Raw genomic sequence first — 20154 nt, 5'->3', positions numbered from 1 at the left:
CCCCATCTGCTGCTCTGACTCTCCCAGATCCTCACTCTACAGACTCCCTTCTCCTGCTCACCGTCTCCTTCCTTGCAGAGACAGGAGAAGGTGGTGAAGGACACACAGGAGCTCTGCTCTAGAGAAACATAACTTTCCCAGTAGTGGGAGAGTGGCCCAGAATCTGTTAGAAGAATTGGAATGCCATTCCTAACTTCATACCCACCATCCCATCCTGTTCCTCTGGCTTTTCCTTCTAAACTCAGCTATAGAAAAAGGAATGAAATTTTCAACTTTTAATTAATGTCATTGTTAGGTTGTGTCCCATCAGAAGGAATAAGAGGCTCTCATTTGGAAAACCTTATTCCTGCAACTCACATCAGCTATGCTGGGTCTCAGCAAACTGATGCTAATTTTTATTCCTCAGTCCTCTAATTATCTTACCCTTGTGGTCTTTGGAAATATTTCCAACATGGTTTTTCCTTTCAGATTGTATAATTCTAGTTACGGGAACAGAGGAAGTGGGAGAATACAGTGCATGAGTATTCTATGTATGTTCACTAGACTATTTATAGAACAACATGATGTATCATTGTTGAATTTGTCTCTCTAAGCTGCTCTGACACTGTGTGTTGGCATCAAGGAGAGACTAGACATTCAGCTTGTCGGTCAAAGGCCATTGCCATCAATAGGTGTACCTGTAAAAATTGAGTGCACAGAAAAAAATTCTCATGATTTTGGTAAAGTTATATTAAACTTCAAGTTTTTATTTATTCATCTATTTAGGTTTTTAGGAAGCAACTCCTAGATATAAAACCATGGCTGGTGCTGATGAGGGTTGACAGAATTTTCAGATAAGGTTCTTTTCAGGCTTGATAATCTTATAATATGTTAGGGAAGAAATAACCCCTCTAGACTAAATGCAATAGGAATGGCACAGAAGATATGGACTCTGCCTTCTAAGGGTTCAAAGGCTGCATGAGCCATTTAATATAGGCAAGGACCACTTAGTGAAGTCCTGTGTAGCAGACTTTTAGGGCAGTGAACTATTTCGCCTCCACTCAATCAAGCGTGGCTTGGTGTGATGCTCTCCGAGGGGAGCATGCTTAACAACGCAGAGAATTAGATCACTCTTTCCCTCCTTTCCTCTGGAACTTTCCTCCATACACCTACTGAGAGGGAAGTGGAATCTATGCTTATTGAAGGATTTCACTGCCATCACAGTTAAGTGGGGCCAATGATTTCAAGACTCTTGCCATACGTTTTCAGGGAATAAAATGCTTTTCATGGAGATGAAACCACGATAACTTTCTAGTTGGTTTATATGGAAACAATTCAAGTCATTGAAGAAAGAAGAAGAGTTATCAGATTCCAACTGTGTCTCTTCTTACCTTATGCGTCTGTATGTGTCTTGCTGTGTGTTGAGAGACGTGAGGGACTAATTTCAGGGGCTTTGAGACTTCCACAAGAGGACCCTGGGGCAGATTTGACTGTGGTTGCTGAGATCTTTTTGTCTCGACTGTGCCATACGGTTTGCCTTACCTTCTGGGATACTATTATTTCTAAAAGATATGTACATTTGTTATAGGCTCACCTAAAATCCTTTGTGTGGCCCCACAGGAACTCACTAGACGAGGCTTATTGTTGGAGTCTCTTTATATATCCTAATGTATTACAGAAGTGAAGCCTGCTAATGTTTTATCTAAATCACTCACTGGGAACAAGGATTCTAAGTAGAAAATGTCCAAGGTTAGATTGGGGATATATATTTCATAACGTGCTTTTCATTCAAAGTAATTATTTAAAATTCACCATGAATTTTAATGAACTTACTACTTAGCTTCTCCTGTTAAATTCAATTCCTGCTTTGTTTTAACTTCCTGTGCCGTTTCAGAAAAAACTTCTGGAACCAAATTAATGGCAGCTAAAATAACATAATTTTCTCATGTTAATAGCAATCAGCTTAAACAGAGTTGGGCAATTACTAGATAGTTCAATCACAAGTTACAGCAAATTGACACTTCATTAGTGAGGAAGAGGCCCAAACTTTTAGACTGGGAGGAGGAAGAGCAAGTTGTATTGAAAACCACCAGGCCCAGCCCTCTGGCTACAAGTGGATTTTCCCCACATTCTTCTTTGTAGCCATAATTCTTCTGATACCAGTGGCAAAAAAAAAAAAAAAAAAATACCAACAAACTAAAAACTACTTATCTCCTAGCCAGTGCTGACTCTATGGGTCACTGGGAAATGTATCTGCACAGATTAAAGAAAGATTTTTTTTTAATCAGAATAAAATAGTATCCTTCTGAGAACTATTAAAAGTTTTCTTTGGAAGCATGAACTTTGAAACTCGACTATTTAATGTTGGCTCTTCTCCCCTGCTTTCCTTTAGCCAGGCATGATTTTTTTATTGTTTTTTAAATCATATTTTAGCAGTATATGCTATTATAATAACAATTTGAAGTCAAAATATTCTGGCTGTAGAATATAGTATCAGATACATCATCTTAGGAACCATATTGGTAATAAAATGAACAATGTGTTAGTATATACACTCATGAATGAGGAAAGTTGTTTTATTAGTAGCCACACTCACGAATGAGGAAAGTTGTTTTCAATGAGTTATTATTGAAAAACCTGAAACTGCTATAAATCACATTTTATCTCCATCTATTTATAAGACTCTAGGCAGCATCTATAGCCTAATCCCTTTTGCTATTCAGAACATGAAGCTAGGCTGGGCGCAGTGGCTCATGCCTGTAATCCAAGCACTTTGGAAAGCCTAGGCAGGAGGATCACTTGAACCCAGGTGTTCGAGACAAGCCTGAGCAACATAGGGAGGGAGAGGGATGGATGGGTAGAATATGAGAGTAACTCTAGTAACTCTAGAGTAAAGTGGAGTATGAGAGTAATGATGGAAATCAGTTTCAGTTAAGTTTAAAAAGAATCTACTATATGGATGAGAGCTCCTGGCCCACATTCTCCCTCCTTTGCAATGAATTTTCCTGTTTGTTCTGCCAGTCAGGGCATTTTATTCAGCATAAGCTACCAAACTAGGATGTCTAACAATGACAAGAGAAAAAGAAAATCCTCAAGGTCTTGACTTACAACAAAAAAGGATTGTATTTGTGGAGATCCCCTCAGTGGACTGCAGACAACCCCCGATTTTGACAACTGAAGATACCGTGACGTGCACACTCTCTTCGTGGCGGATTTCTTCAAGTGGATCGTTTCATTATGGAATGGTCACCAGACTGTAAGACCTGTCTGAAAAACTTAAGCGAGGAAAGGTGCTTCAGCCAGAACTTAATCTGTGCTTCAGTGGTAAAAAGATCAGAAAAAAAAAAAAATCCCGAATCAATGGAGCTTCAGATGCATCATTATTGTTCAGCTTATCACCTTGGTGATGGGGAAGCCTGAGGGGGCCTGAGGTGGTATCAGTGTAAACAACGTTCTCATTGAATAATGTGTGTAAAATACACCCTGCTGGGTTCACCTCACCGAGTCACCATACTAACATAAAGAAAGCTTGGTAGAGAATTTCCTGGAAGCAGCTGGCCGACATACCTGAACACAGTGGCTGTTTTTCCTACTGTGTCTGGCAGATAACGAATAGCTGCAGAATACTGTGTTTGAAGAGAGACTCTCAACACTAAATTATGTCCACATATGAGGTGCTAGGACAGCTCCTTGCGGTGGCCTTGGCTGCAGCCTGAGCTCTGCTCTCCCCTTGCCCTGCCCCGTGAATCTCCTTCAGAGTGTGCGTGGCTCAGTTGTCAGTTGAGTTCACTCGAAGGCATTCTCTGAGCATGTGCACAGGAGGTAGCAGTGTCCTTGGGTCATGACTGATTGACTGAATAGACCTGCCTCTCTCACTCGGTCAAAGTCTACCAGTAGAGTAGCTGCCCTGCATACCTGAAGACTGGGGCCCTGTGAGACGCTGGGGACAGGGCTGTGGACTCAGTCTAAAAGCCGTCTAAAAGAAACTTTATTCTGGGGGCCAACTGCACTGAGGTGCTTATTACAAAAGCAGGCTCCCAGTTCTGTACCTAGCCGTCGTGACTCAGTATGTCTGGTGTAGACATGCTGAGGTATAATGAGGTTTGGGAACCACTGACTTAGAATATCCTTACATGACATACCTACCACAAAACAGGTTCTCTCAGTACAGGGACTTTTGATTACTGTTTGCTTATTTTAAAAATTCATTTGTCCAAGAAATATTTATCAAATGCCTACTCTGTGCCAGACATTGAGCTAGGTATATAGTTATAACAGAGAACAAGTTTGACGTGGTTTTTGACTCCTTGAAATGGAGAGAAAATAAGTAAACAAATTAATAATTATATTAAGAACAATGAAGGACACAACAGGATACTGTAATAGAATATAACGGATGGAGAAGCAGTAAGTATTTAAAATAAAAAGATGGTTAGAGAAGGCCTTTTTGAGGAGGCAGCCTTTAAACTAAGACCTGGATGAAAAGTAACCAGGCATATGAGGACCATGCTAAGTGTATATAAAACTTGTGCAAAGGCACTGAGGATTAACCTTGACGTGTTTTAAGAACGGAAAAAAGGCCAGAGTGGCTGGTGCCCAGCAAGTCAGGGGAAGAGAGGTATGAGATTAGGCAGGTGGGGGCCAGATTGTGTAAGCCCCTGAACCATGGTGAGGATTGAGAGGGGGTGGGGAATTAGAAGTTTAATTGGAACTAGGAGTCTGGAGTTGAGAGGAGGAGCCTACTTTGGGACGTGAATTGGGGAGTCATCAGCATTTTGATGGAAAGCCACAGGAATGGGCAGTTTAACCTAGGGAGAGGCAGGAGAAAGAGAATAGGAGAGGGCCTAGTACAAGAAGACTTAAGGCCAGGCGCGGTGGCTCACGCCTGTAATCCTAGCACTCTGGGAGGCCAAGGCGGGTGGATTGCTCAAGGTCAGGAGTTCGAAACCAGCCTGAGCGAGACCCTGTCTCTACTAAAAATAGAAATTAATTGGCCAACTAATATATATAGAAAAAATTAGCCGGGCATGGTGGCGCATGCCTGTAGTCCCAGCTACTCGGGAGGCTGAGGCAGTAGGATCGCTTGAGCCCAGGAGACTGAGGTTGCTGTGAGCTAGGACACCATGGCACTCACTCTAGCCTGGGCAACAAAGTGAGACTCTGTCTCCAAAAAAAATAAATAAATAAAAGAAGACTCAGAGCAGCCAGGGCTTGGCAGAGGTGGGAGGGTAGGAGGAAAACCAGGAGCTCTAGGCCTGTGGAAGCCAAGAGAGAAGCATACTCAAAGAGAGACTGTTGGTTGCCTCACTGCTGCAACCACTGCTTCAACTGTGCTAGAAAAGTCTAGCACAGTGCTGTCCATTAGCTAGCTGAATATGGCTATGGAGCACTTGGAAGGTGACTGCAGTAAACTGAGACGTGTTGTAAGTATAAAAGAAAATGCACACTGGATTTCGAAGACTCAGTATAAAAATGAGAATGAAAAATATTTCATTAATAATTTTTAAGTAATAATTATATGTTGAGATATTTGGGATTTATTGGGTTAAATAAAATATATTATGAAAATTTCACCTGCTTCTCCTTACCATTTTAAGGTATGGCTACCAGAAAATTTAAAATTACACGTGTGGCTTGCATTGTATTTCCATTGCAGAGTTTGACAATGGAGGTTATTAGGAAACTTGGTAAGAGTAGACTGCCTGAGATTAAGTCCTAGCTAGCAAATTGGTTATACACCAATGATTCGGAACTGTCTTCGTAGTAATACTGTTTTGCCTAAAATTAGATAATGAAATTCACCACTAAAATTTCTTCCAGATTTTTTGATATGTGTGGGATTTAATAATTGCACATACATTGAGAGTATAATATATATTTACATGAAACCCTTTGCAGTCAACTCTCAAATGTGGTTTAAGAAATTTTTTTAACCTGAATTTTTCTTTCTTTCCTTTTTTTTTTTTTGTCTTTTTTTCTTTTTTTCATATCTGGCCAGGAAACTTCATGGTGTTATGGTCAACTTGCCGCACAACCGTGTTCAAATCTGTCACCAACAGGTTCATTAAAAACCTGGCCTGCTCGGGGATTTGTGCCAGCCTGGTCTGCGTGCCCTTCGACATCATCCTCAGCACCAGTCCTCACTGCTGCTGGTGGATCTACACCATGCTCTTCTGCAAGGTCGTCAAATTTTTGCACAAAGTCTTCTGCTCTGTGACTATCCTCAGCTTCCCTGCCATTGCTTTGGACAGGTAAGATCAGGTATCCAGGGATTGAAGTTTTTTTTTTTTTTTAATGTGAATTAGAAAATTAACGTCATGAAGCAAACAATGACTAGTCCATGTTCCATACACTGCCTTTTTTGTCTGCTTGCAATCAACAGAAAGAGAATGAATGTCCAAAACAGATGCCTCCCAAAAGACAGGTTGATTTAACAGCAGCCATGGAAAATAGAACCTTTGAATAAAGACCTGGGGGTGACAGTGACATTGTGAGGCGGCTGGGGCAGAGCTACTGGATCATGGTGTCACTTCAGCTTGGTTGGAATTCGTGGTATTTACATTGCAATTTGCAGTAGATTGTTCATTTCCTTGATAAATTTGTACTTAGGGCTTTTTGATGGAAGATAAAATATTTTTGGAAGAACAAGGGAATGATTCAGTGGTTATTTAACAAATGATTACATGGTCCAGTTGGATCTGGCCAGGTAACACCAGAATTCCTCTGGAAGATTTATTTCCAAGGCTTTATATTGTGGTGGTTGTTTTCTCTTCCCAGGCTCTTTAGAAAGATGCTCATTTGGAAATGAATCTTGTATCTCAGTTACTGCCGTCATACATATCATACCCAATTTGATCAAATGTATCAAAGTGTAGAGATCTCAGTATTCAACAGCTTCCTGCCTTTTCCCTTTGTTGCTAGCACTTCATGAACACAGTTTAGATAACAATACGTTCCAGAGAATAGAATTAAGGAAGCAAACAAGAATTGAAAAGTATTTTGCATCCATGAGTACTTTTGATTCCAAGATTAACAGAGAGGAAAAGTTGCCGAAGGGAAAGGGCTGGCTGTTCTGGCTTCATATCCTATGTTAAATTTTAACCTCATTTTAGATGCATTTGAAATTTTAAAATTCTTTGTCCATTGAAACATACTTAATATTTTTTTATAGGTTTCCTTTATTTACTCCGTACTTAATCTCTTAATGACCTGTGAGGGTATTGATTGCAGCACTGATTTGTGGAGTCACTTCAGCTTCTCAGGCCTGGAACCCTGATTCAGCTGCCTGATGTGGGCGTCATGGGGGGACAGAGTCACACTAAGTCCTCAACCTACTGGGAGAAGTCATTGCCCTTCGACACTGTGGTTAAGAGAGTGGACTATAGAGCCAGAAGTCCGGGTTCGAGTCCTGCCTTCACTGCTCCGAGTTTTACTACTCTCTAGCTAGATGGCTTTGGGCAAAGTTGCTTAACTTTTTGAGCCTCAGTTTCCTCAGTGGTAAGAAGAATTAAGTGAATTATTTCTGTCATGTGTTTGAATAGGCTACACCAATATTTGCTTATCTATCTCTAGGCTTCCCTTCTGATTGGCACATTCTTCCTTAGGTATGTTGTCTGCAATTTTATTTTACCATCAGATCTTGCTGGGATCTACTCCAGCTCCTTAGAAGGGGCTAGAATCTCACCAAACACAGGGCCAGACAGGGCGCGTGAAAAAGTCAGGTGACACCAGGGCAGATTGAGATTGTGGCACATGGAGAGTGTGTCCGCATTCCTGTTCGTAGGGGTCAGCCACTCGGCAGTTGCAGCTAATAATTGCTTTGCAGGTATCTAGACTCATAGTGCAGGACTTTTTATTTTTAGCAGAGAAATTTTAAAAGTCCAGATTTCTATTATTTTTAAATATTGGCAATTAATTTTCATTCAGAAAATATTATGTGGATCTCTTCAGCAAGATGCATGGGCACTGTGAGATGCCAGTTCGCCATGCCTCCTTACGGTGACCTTGCATGGCTCTTCCGGGGTTCAACAAGAGAGACCTTTGAATATCTGGAAAGTGCCATTGCACTTTGGAACATAAAAGTGAAAAGTCAGAGTCTTTTCTCAAGTTTCCATGTCGGCGAGTGCTCTAATGCGTTTTGTGTTGAAACATTATGTGTTCATGGCAAGTGTCCTTCTGCCCGCCCCTCATGGCACCTGCTCTGGTGAAGTCTTACATCTTCAATTTTACATTTGGGACTCTTCTTTCCTAAAAGCATTTTTAAAACAGTTTTGAGACATAATATACATACTATAAAATTGGCCCTTTTAAAGCGTACAGGCCAGTGAAGTTTAGTATACTGCCAGAGTTGTGCAGCCATTACTGCCATCTAATTGTAGCACATTCCCATTACCCTACAAAGAAACCTTGTGCCCATTTACAGTCACCTGTCATCTCATTCCTAGCCCTAGGCAACCACTAATCTACTTCTGTATTTATGTGTTTGCTTTTTTCAGACATTTCATATAAGTAGAATCATATAATATGTATTCTTTTGTGTCTGGCTTCTTTCACATAGCACGTTTTCAAGGTTCGTCTATGTTGTAGTGTGTGAATAATATTTCATGGTGGGGTATACCACACTGTGTTTCTCTATTTCCTAGTTGATGGACATTTGGGTTGTTTCTACTTTTTGGCTACTGGCGATAATGCTTCTATGAATCCTGAAAGTTTTTTAAGAATAGGGTTCAACAAGAGGGGGAATACATTATTCTGAACAGTTTGCTGTTATACGTGGAAGCAGTGCAGTGATCCCTGTGGGTTACTTTTGGGCCCTTGATCTTAGATAAGGAAATCTACAAACAATAAGAAATTCTTATTTTTGTTCCAGCAGAAAAATCATTGTAATTTTACCATCACACACACACACACACACACACACACAAAGGTAAAACAAGTCATTTTAATAGAAAAACAAGGGAAACAAGGCTGGTAAATTGTTATTTTATTATTCATAGATGCACAATTACTTGCAAGCATCAATACAATGCACCTGAAGAAGGGAAGACAGTCATTTCTTCTCACTTCTTTCGCAGCTATTTGTTTCATGGCACGAAGTTAGCGAGTTAATTGGGAGGCCATCTACACTACCTGCATCATTTTCCTGAGCTGTACACGCTAAGACAATTAATTGTGATGAGACTCTGTGCTCATGTTGCGGTCTGTTTCCCAACACACGAGGGGAGTGGAAATTGATGGGAGCCTGAGTGTGTTACAAGCCGGGGAGCAGATGGGAGTCAGAGCCGTGTGCTCCTAGGCAGGGATTCATGTGTGGGGTGGGGCCGTCACAGGTTGATAGAGTTGTAATTAGAAAGAAAATAATGTTGGGAGCACGTATCTCTTATGCACTTTTTTACCTCTCTCTTTTTTTTCCCCCATCTCTCAGAAAGAAATCTAGAACACATTTCACTATGCTCCATCCTCCCCCCATCATCTATGGTCATTGTTGTGTTTGCATCCCAACTCCCTCAGCCTGGAACATCCTCCCTCAGCTTGTCCTCCTGCCAGACTCCCCCACAGTGCCTCCTTCTCTTTGATATTTTGCCAGGTAGCTTTAGGTGCTGCTGTCCTGTCCTGTCCCTCCTTTGTGCCTGCCTATGGTAGACCCGTCATCTCCTTGTTTACAACTGTTAGTGTGCATGTCTTTTTTTCCACTGAGTTTAGAGATATTCCTGTGTGTCTTTTCATCTTTGTAACATGCCTGGCACAGGACCTGGCACATAGATGCTCAGAAATACTTGTTATAGGAAGGCTTGCATGCTTACCAGTTCCCATGAATGAATGAATGTCACTAAGGTCGTAAGGTCAACACCAGCATTAGCTTAGCTGAGCCACGTGTCTGCAGTCAGTTAATGCAAAGAAACTTTCCATATCTCTGTTGGCTACTAGCAGCCCTTTTATGACAGATCACGGTTCTAGGGTCTGAAGAATTACTCAGTTCCTCCAAATCAGTGATGATATTGAAACAAAGTGCCTTTGGAATTCTGTTTAGATGGTTACAGAATGATCAAGTTAAATCTTGGAAGACAGTAAAAAGTCTCATCTGATTTTAACAAAAATCTAATTGTGCAGGCATTTTATTTTATTTTATTTTTTATTTTGGCATATTATGGGGGTACAGATTTTAAGGTTTCAATGAATGCCCATTTCTCCCCCTCCCCCCACAAGTCTGAGTCTCCATCATGACCATCCCCCAGATGGTGCACATCTCACTCACTATGTATGTATATACCCGCCCCCCTCCCCCCTCCCACCTGCCCAATACCCTATTACTGTAGCACCTATGTGTCCACTTAGGTGCTACTCAGTTAATACCAGTTTGCTGGAGAATATATCTGGTGCTTGTTTTTCCATTCTTGGGATACTTCACTTAGTAGTATGGGTTCCAGCTCTAACCAGGAAAATATAAGATGTGCTATATCACCATTGTTTCTTAGAGCTGAATAGTACTCCATGGTGTACATATACCACATTTTATTAATCCATTCTTGGATTGATGGGCACTTGGGCTGTTTCCACAGCCTTGCAATTATGAATTGTGCTGCTATAAACATTCGAGTGCAGGTATCTTTTTTGTAGAGTGTCACTGGATCATTTGGGTAGATGCCCAGCAATGGGATTGCTGGATCAAATGGTAGATTCACTTGTATCGCTTTAAGGTATCTCCATATTGCTTTCCACAGAGGTTGAACTAGTTTGCAGTCCCACCAGCAGTGTAGGAGTGTTCCTCTCTCTCCGCAACCACGCCAGCATTTATTGTTTGGAGATTTTTTGATAAAGGCCATTCTCACTGGGGTTAAGTGATATCTCATTGTGGTTTTGATTTGCATTTCCCTGATGATTAGAGATGTTGAGCATTTCTTCATATGTTTGTTGGCCATTCTTCTGTCTTCTTTAGAAAAATTTCTGTTCAAGTCCTTTGCCCACTTTTTAATGGGGTTATTTGATTTTTTCTTCCTAATTTTCGTGAGTTCTAAGTATATTCTAGTTATCAGTCCCTTATCGGATGCATAGGATGCAAAAATTTTCTCCCATTCTGTAGGTTGTCTGTTTACTTTCATGACTATTTCTTTGGCTGTGCAGAAGCTTTGTAGTTTGATCATGTCCCATTTATTTATTTTTGTTGCTGCTGTGATTGCCTTTGGGGACTTCTTCATAAACTCTTTGCCCAGGCCGATGTCTAGGAGAGTGTTTCCAACTTTTTCCTCTAGAGTTCTAATAGTTTCATATCTTAGGTTTAAGTCTGTTATCCAGCGTGAGTTGGTTTTTGTGAGAGGTGAAAGGTGTGGGTCCTGTTTTAGCCTTCTACAGGTGGCTATCCAGTTTTCCCAGCACCATTTATTGAAGAGGGATTCTTTTCCCCAGCGTATGTTTTTGTCTGCTTTGTCAAAGATGAGATGGCTATATGAGGATGGTTTTATATCAGGATTCTCACATCTGTTCCACTGGTCAATATTCCTGTTTTTGTGCCAATACCATATTGTTTTAATTACTACAGCTTTGTAGTATAGTTTGATATCTGGCATATTAATGCCTCCCATTTTGTTTTTGTTGCCTAGAATTGCTCTTGATATTCGGGGTCTTCTTTGGTTCCATACGAAGTGTAAAATTATTTTTTCTATATCTGTGAAGAATGCTGATGGCATTTTAATAGGTATTGCATTGAATCTGTAGATCAGTTTGGGTAGTATAGACATTTTGATGATATTGAGTCTGCCGATCCACGAGCATGGTATGGATTTCCATCTGTTTACATCCTCTGCTATTTCCTACCTCAGTGTTTCATAGTTCTCCCTGTAGAGGTCTTTTACCTCTTTGGTTAAATATATTCCTAGGTACTTTAATTTCTTTGTTGCTATTGTGAAGGGAATTGAGTCTTTGATTTGGTTCTCAATTAGATTGTTGTTGGCGTATATGAATGCCTCTGATTTCTGTGTATTAATTTTGTATCCTGAGACTTTACTAAATTCATTGATCAGTTCTAGGAGTTTCTTGGTTGAATCCTTGGGGTTTTCTAGATACAATATCATATCATCAGCAAACAGTGAAAGTTTGATCTCTTCTGCCCCTATTTGGATACCTTTGATTCCATTTTCCTGTCTGATTGCTGTAGCCAAGACTTCCAGCACTATGTTGAACAAAAGTGGAGATAGTGGGCAGCCTTGTCTGGTTCCAGTTCTAAGTGGGAATGATTTCAATCTTTCCCCATTCAGTATGATGTTGGCTACGGGTCTGTCATATATGGCTTGTATCATTTTTAGGTATGTCCCTTCTATGCCTATTTTCTTAAGTGTTCGTATCATGAAAGGGTGTTGAATTTTGTCAAAAGCTTTTTCTGCATCTATTGAAAGAATCATGTGGTCTTTGTTTTTGCTTCTGTTTATGTGGTGAATTGCATTTATAGATTTATGTATGTTGAACCATCCCTGCATCCCTGGGATGAAGCCCACTTGGTCGTGGTGGATTATTTTTTTGATAAGTGTCTGGATTCGGTTAGCTAAGATTTTGTTGAAAATTTTTGCATCTATATTCATTAGGGATATTGGTCTGTAGTTTTCTTTTTTTGTTGCATCCTTTCCTGGTTTTGGTATCAGAGTAATATTCGCTTCATAAAAGGTGTCGGGGAGGTTTCCGTTCTTCTCGATGTTGTGGAATAGTTTCTGCAAGATAGGTACTAGTTCTTCTTTGTAAGTGTGGTAAAATTCAGGTGTGAAGCCATCTGGACCGGGACTTTTCTTTTTAGGGAGATTTTTAATTGCTGTTTCTATTTCAGCTGTTGAGATTGGTCTGTTCAGGGAATCTATTTCTTCCTGGTTGAGCCTAGGGAGGCTGTGTGTTTCTAGAAATTTGTCCATTTCCTCCACATTTTCCAGTTTGTGTGCATAAAGATTTTTGTAGTATTCATAAATTGTATCTTGTATCTCTTTGGGATCAGTTGTGATATCTCCTTTTTTATTCCTGATGGAGCTTATTAGAGATTTCTCTTTTCTGCTTTTTGTTAGCTTAGCCAACAGCGTGTCAATTTTGTTTATTTTTTCAAAGAACCAACTTTTTGTTTTATTAATCTCCTGAATAGCTTTCCTGTTTTCAATTTCGTTTAGTTCTGATTTGATCTTGTTGATTTCACTTCTTCTGCTGGGTTTGGGGTTGGTCTGTTCTTCTTTTTCCAGCTCTTTGAGTCGTTTCATTAGATTGTCTATTTGTGATCTTCTTGCCTTTTGGTTATAGGCATTTATGGAGATAAACTTTCCTCTCAGAACTGCTTTAGCTGTGTCCCAGAGGAGTTGATAACTTGTCTCTCCATTGTCGTTTTCTTCATAGAAGTTTTTTATTTCCGTCTTGATTTCTTCATTTACGAAGTAATCATTTAGTAGGAGGTTGTTTAATTTCCACATTTTTGTGTAGAAATGTGAGTTTCTGTTAGGGTTGATTTCTAGTTTTATTCCACTGTGATCTGAGAAGGTACATGGTATGATTTCTATTTTTTTAAATTTCTTGAGATTTTCTTTGTGTCCTAGGATATGGTCAATCTTAGAGAATGTCCCGTGAGCTGATGAGAAGAACGTATATTCAGTGGATTTTGGGTAGAATGTTCTGTAGATGTCTGTCAGACCCAATTGTTCTAGAGTTTTGTTTAAGTCCATTATTTCTTTATTAATTTTCTGTTTGGAGGATCTGTCTCGTGCCGTCAGTGGGGTGTTGTAATCTCCGGCGATTATGGAGTTGCTATTAATCCATTTGCTTAGCTCCAGTAAGGTTTGCTTTATGAATCTGGGTGCACCTAAGTTGGGTGCATATATATTTAAAATTGTTATCTCTTCTTGTTGGACTGTGCCCTTCACCATTATATAATGACCCTCTTTGTCTTTTACTACTTTTGTTGGTTTAAAAACTAAATCGTCTGAAATTAGAACTGCCACACCAGCCTTCTTTTGGCTTCTATTTGCTTGGAATATTGATCTCCACCCTTTTATTTTTAGTCTATGTGCATCCTTGCAGGTTAAATGTGTTTCCTGAAGACAGCATATACTTGGCCTGTATTTTCTTATCCATTCAGCCAGCCTATGTCTCTTGAGTGGAGAGTTTAAGCCATTCACATTTATTGAGAGAACTGATAGGTAAGGTAGATTACTGATCATTCTGTTGGGTTGGATGTTGTTGCTATGATTTCTGTCTTGAGCCATTGTAATATCTGGCCTTTAATATCTTTGAGTTTTGGTTGTTTTTATATCCGTGGATTATTATTATGATGTTCCGTGCATAACGCTGTTTTAAGTACTTCTTGTAGGGCTGGTCTTGTCTTGGTGAATTCTCTGAGCCTTTGCTTGTCTGAGAATGTTTTTATTTCTCCTTCATATATGAAGCTTAGTTTTGCAGGGAATAATATTCTAGGCTGGGCATTGTTTTGTTTCAAAAGAGTGAGAATGGGGCCCCAGTCTCTCCTTGCTTGTAAAGTCTCATTAGAGAAGTCTGATGTTATTCGAATTGGCTTTCCCTTGTATGTCACTTGCTTCTTTTGTCTTACAGCTCTTAGAAGGGCCTCTTTAGTTGATACTTTGGTCAGTCTGATGACTGCATGACGTGACGTCTTCCTGTTTGCATTGAATCTCCCAGGGGTCCTCTGGGCTTCTTGAACTTGTATATTGAGATTTTGAGCAAGGCCTGGGAAATTTTCCTCTATTATATCTTCAAAAATCTTGTCCAGCCCTTGAGTGTTGTCTTCCTCCCCTTCGGCTAAACCTATGACCCTCACGTTAGGTTTTTTCACATAATCCCACAGCTCTTGTAGGCTTTGGTCTTTTCTCTTGTTTCTCTGCTGTATTTCTGTGACTGATTTATTTAATTGGAAGGTGTTATCTTCAAGCTCTGAGATTCTTTCTTCTGCTTGATCTACCCTGTTCTTGAGACTTTCCACAGTATTTTGTAGTTCTCTGAGTTGATTCTTCATCTCCAGGACTTCGGTTAAAGTTTTCTTCACTGTGTCAATCTCTTTGTTGAACCTTTGTTCCATTTCTTGGAGGTTTTTTGTGTTTTCTTGGTGTTGGTTATTGAGTTGTTGTTGCAGCTGGGTGAGTATTCTTATGATCCACATACGAAATTCCTTTTCTGTCATATTGGTTGCCTGATTTTGGTCGGTGTCCGTTTCTAGGGGGCTGGTGCTCCTCCTTGGGGGTGTGTTTTCCGTTTGGTTCTTCATATTTCCTGAGTTCTTTCGCTGATTTCTTCCCATGTCGATCAGTTGTTGTTTCTTTCCTTAGGTTATTGTTTGGGTATTCACACACCTTGTTTAGTTTCTGAGGCGTTAGGTGGTGCCTGTGGGTGAAATTGGACCACTCCCTGTATATTGAGTCAGTGGATGCCGTGGAAAGGCTGTGCTAGATGCCGTCCCTGTCAGTAGGTGGCGTTTGCTTAGGGGAACAGGCTATGGTGTTGAATTTGAGTCCTGTTATCCGCTCTCGATCTGGGCGGAGCTGGGTTGGATAAGCCTGCCCTCAGGCCGTTAGCAGGGGTCAAAGTTCTGTTCTCAGCTTCCAGGGAAAGCTGTCAGGGCGGGGCTGGAATGGTCCCGCTCAGCCAGAAAGTCTGGGTGTGGGGGTGGGGCTGTCTGAGACCCGCAGTCTTGTGCAGGCATTTTAGATCTACTGATTGCTCTTAGGGTTACAGAGTGATTGTCATGGGAACAATGGCTATTGAGTAGGCGCAACTTTTGTCAGCTGAATTGATTTTGTGGAAGGGCCTTCTTGGAGTCCATCTTTCATGCTGGGTTCTTCTGCCCTGAGCAGCTCTAAATGCTAATGACATCCAGTGCATAGACTGTGGCATAAGTCTACTTTGGATATGTGTGTAATGGACAAACAGCTTTCTGTTGGTGGCTTTGAAAATGGCCCTAAGGCTTCTCTAGGTCATGTAAAATTTTTACAAGTTATCTTTTACCCTTAAATTGCAAAGCAGATGTCTTTACAGCAGATGAAGACATCCTTTATACTGAGGGCACTCTTTGAGGTTTAATCCTGGTGGCAATTAATTATAAAGCTAGTTATGAATTGAAATTATTTATTTGTTTTCCTGATGGAGAAAGAGGCTTGGAAGTCTTGTGAGGCCAGGGCTTTTCTCTGTTCCTTTGGAAAGGTTGTGGGGTTTTTTTATCTAGTGATATTTCTCATTGTACTGCAAAGTCCTCAGAACTTAAGGTGCAGCTTCCTGGATTCCTCCATTAGTTCTCTGTGTCTTAGGCCAAATAAAAGAATTTGATCCTTTTCCCCCTCCCACCTACTTTTGCTAATATAGATTCCCCTGATTTAAAGAATATCTCATGTGAAATCAATTTTGTTTGTGTGTCTGGCAGGTACTACTCAGTCCTCTATCCACTGGAGAGAAAAATATCTGATGCCAAGTCCCGTGAACTGGTGATGTACATCTGGGCCCATGCCGTGGTAGCCAGCGTCCCTGTGTTTGCAGTGACCAACGTGGCCGACATCTATGCCATGTCCACCTGCACGGAGGTCTGGAGCAACTCCTTGGGCCACCTGGTGTACGTTCTGGTCTATAACATCACCACGGTCATTGTGCCTGTGGCCGTGGTGTTCTTCTTCTTGATACTGATCCGTCGGGCTCTGAGCGCCAGCCAGAAGAAGAAGGTCATCATAGCGGCGCTCCGGACCCCGCAGAACACCATCTCTATCCCCTACGCCTCCCAGCGGGAGGCTGAGCTGCACGCCACCCTGCTCTCCATGGTGATGGTCTTCATCTTGTGTAGTGTGCCCTACGCCACCCTGGTCGTCTACCAGACTGTGCTCAATGTCCCCGACACCTCTGTCTTCTTGCTGCTCACTGCCATTTGGCTGCCCAAAGTCTCTCTGCTGGCAAACCCTGTTCTCTTTCTTACTGTGAACAAATCTGTCCGCAAGTGCTTGATAGGGACCTTGGTGCAACTGCACCACCGATACAGTCGCCGTAATGTGGTTAGCACGGGGAGTGGGATGGCTGATGCCAGCCTGGAGCCCAGCATGCGCTCAGGCAGCCAGCTCCTGGAGATGTTCCACATTGGGCAGCAGCAGATCTTTAAGCCCACAGAGGATGAGGAAGAGAGCGAGGCCAAGTACATTGGCTCAGCTGACTTCCAGGCCAAGGGGATACTCACCCCCTGCCTGGAGGGAGAGCAGGGGCTGCAGCTTGCACCCCTTGCACCACCCCCAGGCACAGTGGACTCTATATCCCAGGTGGCACCAGCAGCCCCTGTGGAACCTGAGACATTCCCTGATAAGTATTCCCTGCAGTTTGGCTTTGGACCTTTCGAGTTGCCCCCTCAGTGGCTCTCAGAGACCCGAAACAGCAAGAAGCGGCTGCTCCCCCCCTTGGGTAACACCCCAGAAGAGCTGATCCAGACAAAGATGCCCAAGGTAGGCAGGGTGGAGCGGAAGATGAGCAGGAACAACAAAGTGAGCATTTTCCCAAAGGTGGATTCCTAGCAAGGATCGTAAATTCCCAGGAGCGACAGGGAGGGTCCACATGCCCACCCTTCCTTCACCCTGACCGTGTGGTTTGTGTGATCTCATTGCAACTCAATACGAGTTGATTCCTTCTGTATGAGCCAAATGCTTTTGAATGCTATGGAAGTCTATACAAAATCAAATGTCCTCTTTATTGAGGGAGTATATATATCTATCTCTGTGATCTATGTCCTTAGTGAAGTCCACGTTGTTCTCTGTGGGCATGAAAGCCAGGCAGTTTTGAATGGGTCTTGAGGGGGGTAGTCCATGTACATCCTTGCAGACCCCCCACTTCCCCGAGCTCAGCAGAGCATACAGAAAGAGAAGAGCGTCCACGAGCAATAAGGGAGCAAGGGCACTCTAAGGAATTCCAAGATAATTATGGAGCAGAGAAAATGCCTATTTGATTAATTTAAACATGAAAAATAAGGAGACCTTTTGAGAAGACAGAGACTTGGCATCTGACACTGTTTCCTTGGAAGCCCCCATCCTATGACTCACAGTTTCTCCCAATACCTCCCCCCCATCCCTTTCCCTGGAATAGAGGGATGAGTATTCCACCCCTCTTTGACAGACCTGGCAGTAGATGTGCCTGGGGATAAGGGAGGCAATTTGTCTCTGCTTATCCTGACATTCTCTTGGCATCACCAAGGCCTCAGAAAGATGCACCTGCACCCTCCAGTCATGGTCAGTGTTGGCTGGAAAACACTGCAAACTCCTCACTGTGTCTTTCCCCTTAAAGTATGTTTTCTCAACAAACGAGAGACAAGCTTACAGGTGGAGCAGACAGGCTGCGAGATGCCCATGGCATTAAAGTGATTTCTCTTCCCCGTGATCTCACATGAAAGGTGCTATGTAACAATCAGTATGAGTTAAAGTGTATGGAAAAAACCATCTTATGCAAACTTTTGGAATTAGAAGGTAATTTAAAAATGCAGAGTGAGGGTAAGCTGGGTCTTTTGGAAATGCCAAGCTAAAAATACATCATCAGGAAAGGTGCTTCTGCCCGAAAGACTGCCAAGAGTCTGACCGAGAAGGTTCCTTTCTGATGAGGACTCCAGAGCCCAGGCATGGCCAGTCTCATTTGCAGTCTGTTCAACTGTGATTCTCCCTTCCTTTTGGACACGGAGGAGGAAAAGAACAGTGGGAGATAATTAATCATTGTAAAATGCAAGGCAATTCCTAGCCCAGGTGAGCTCTCCACTTCCTGCTTACCAGTGAAGTTTTAGAAGGGAGCCAGCGTGGGTAGAAGAGGGAGGGCAGTGCCCTCAACTGATCAGTCTCACAAGCGATTCAGGCCCCCTCTGGGGTGGATTTCACCAGGCTGAATTTGAACCACGGCTGACACTTCACTCTTCGTGAGGGCAAACCAAGTGCCAGCTCTACTTTACTCTCTAGGTGTCTTTTTCTTGCTAATGGCACTTGGGGGAGCCAATTTTGTGCCTTGAGCAAGCTTGATGGGCAGTGGGTATCCCCACTGGCAAAGTTCCACACCCCAAGTGCAGTGGTCCTGACACATCCCCTCCTTTAACCGCACTGGCTCCCCATCTTCCGAGGGAGCTCAGACGATGTGTAGGGAGTTTCCTTTTCCTCTCCTCTCTTGGGTGTGGTCTTGTGAATCCTGAATGTGAACCCAAAGACCCTGCCGCGGAGAGGGTCTGCCTTCCTCTTTGTCTTGGCCTCCTTGCAGCATTGTTTGCTCACAGCAGAAACAGGGGACTGCCACATCCTCCTGTGCTCCCCTGCCTCCTGGCCCCTGTGTGCATGCCATCTGTAGCTCCCTGCCCTGGCAGTTCACGTTGTGGTCCTCCAAGCTTATCTTCCCAAACCCTAACAATTGTTCTATCTTTTATCAAGGGAAAAAAATAATCTGTCGAAAATTGTGTCCACTTTAGAAGAACCTGTTGAATGTAGCCACTTTGCCATTGTCCTGATAGTATATTGTGTAAGTACAACTTAATAAATTCTGGTGAGGCAGAATTTGGTTGGGTATATTTCTTATGTATGTTTGAGGCAGATGGTTGACTTCTAGCAAGTCAATGCCGGGTATATTTCTATACTCTTTGAAGAATAACATTTTAATAAAAAATTGAAAAGCAGTTTCTGAACTCAAAAAAAGTTGTGTGAGCTATGTTTTTTCCCCTTCCTGTCCCTCTCAAGTGATATAGTGTCTGAATCTCTCCCTTCCTACATGGTTTCAAATGAAAGATATTCATCTTTCTTCCATAAATGCAGAGGCAGCATTGCAGTAGCATTTTGCTGTTTTATCGCAACTAAAAGAAACTAAATTCCCAAAGGAGAAAACACAACATTTGAATAAATGTCACCAAGATGGGTTCCAAAAATTGAATTGGTGGATATGGACTGCCCAAATCCTCTTTTTTTTTTTTTTTGAGACAGAGTATAGCTCTGTTTCCCGGGCTAGAGTGCCATGGTGTCAGCCTAGTTCACAACAACCTCAAACTCCTGGGCTCAAGAGATCCTCCTGCCTCAGCCTCCTGAGTAGCTGGGACTACAGGCATGTGCCACCATGTCCAACTAGTTTTTTCTATTTTTAGTAGAGATGGGGTCTCACTCTTGCTCAGGCTGGTCTCAAACTCCTGAGCTCAAGCAATCCTCCCACCTCAGCCTCTCAGAGTGCTAGGGA

At 42.1% G+C, this 20154-nt stretch overlaps 1 protein-coding gene across 1 annotated transcript in view; it reads left to right on the top strand.

Annotated features, from left to right (window-relative positions):
• Positions 1–19681, top strand: part of GPR176 (G protein-coupled receptor 176) — a 108193-nt gene extending 88512 nt beyond the window's left edge. Inside the window, exons 2-3 of the mRNA XM_012766386.2 lie at positions 5978–6230; positions 16364–19681. Coding sequence (XP_012621840.1) covers positions 5978–6230; positions 16364–17486 — 1376 coding nt within the window. The 3' untranslated portion in view covers positions 17487–19681. The remainder of the gene's footprint in view (positions 1–5977; positions 6231–16363) is intronic.
• The last annotated feature ends 473 nt before the right edge of the window (positions 19682–20154 follow it).

Source organism: Microcebus murinus, chromosome 6, assembly GCF_040939455.1.
Source record: "Microcebus murinus isolate Inina chromosome 6, M.murinus_Inina_mat1.0, whole genome shotgun sequence".
NCBI lineage: Eukaryota > Metazoa > Chordata > Mammalia > Primates > Cheirogaleidae > Microcebus > Microcebus murinus.
The sequence above is the reverse complement of the archived record's forward strand: the minus strand, read 5'-3'. Positions and strand labels throughout refer to the sequence as shown.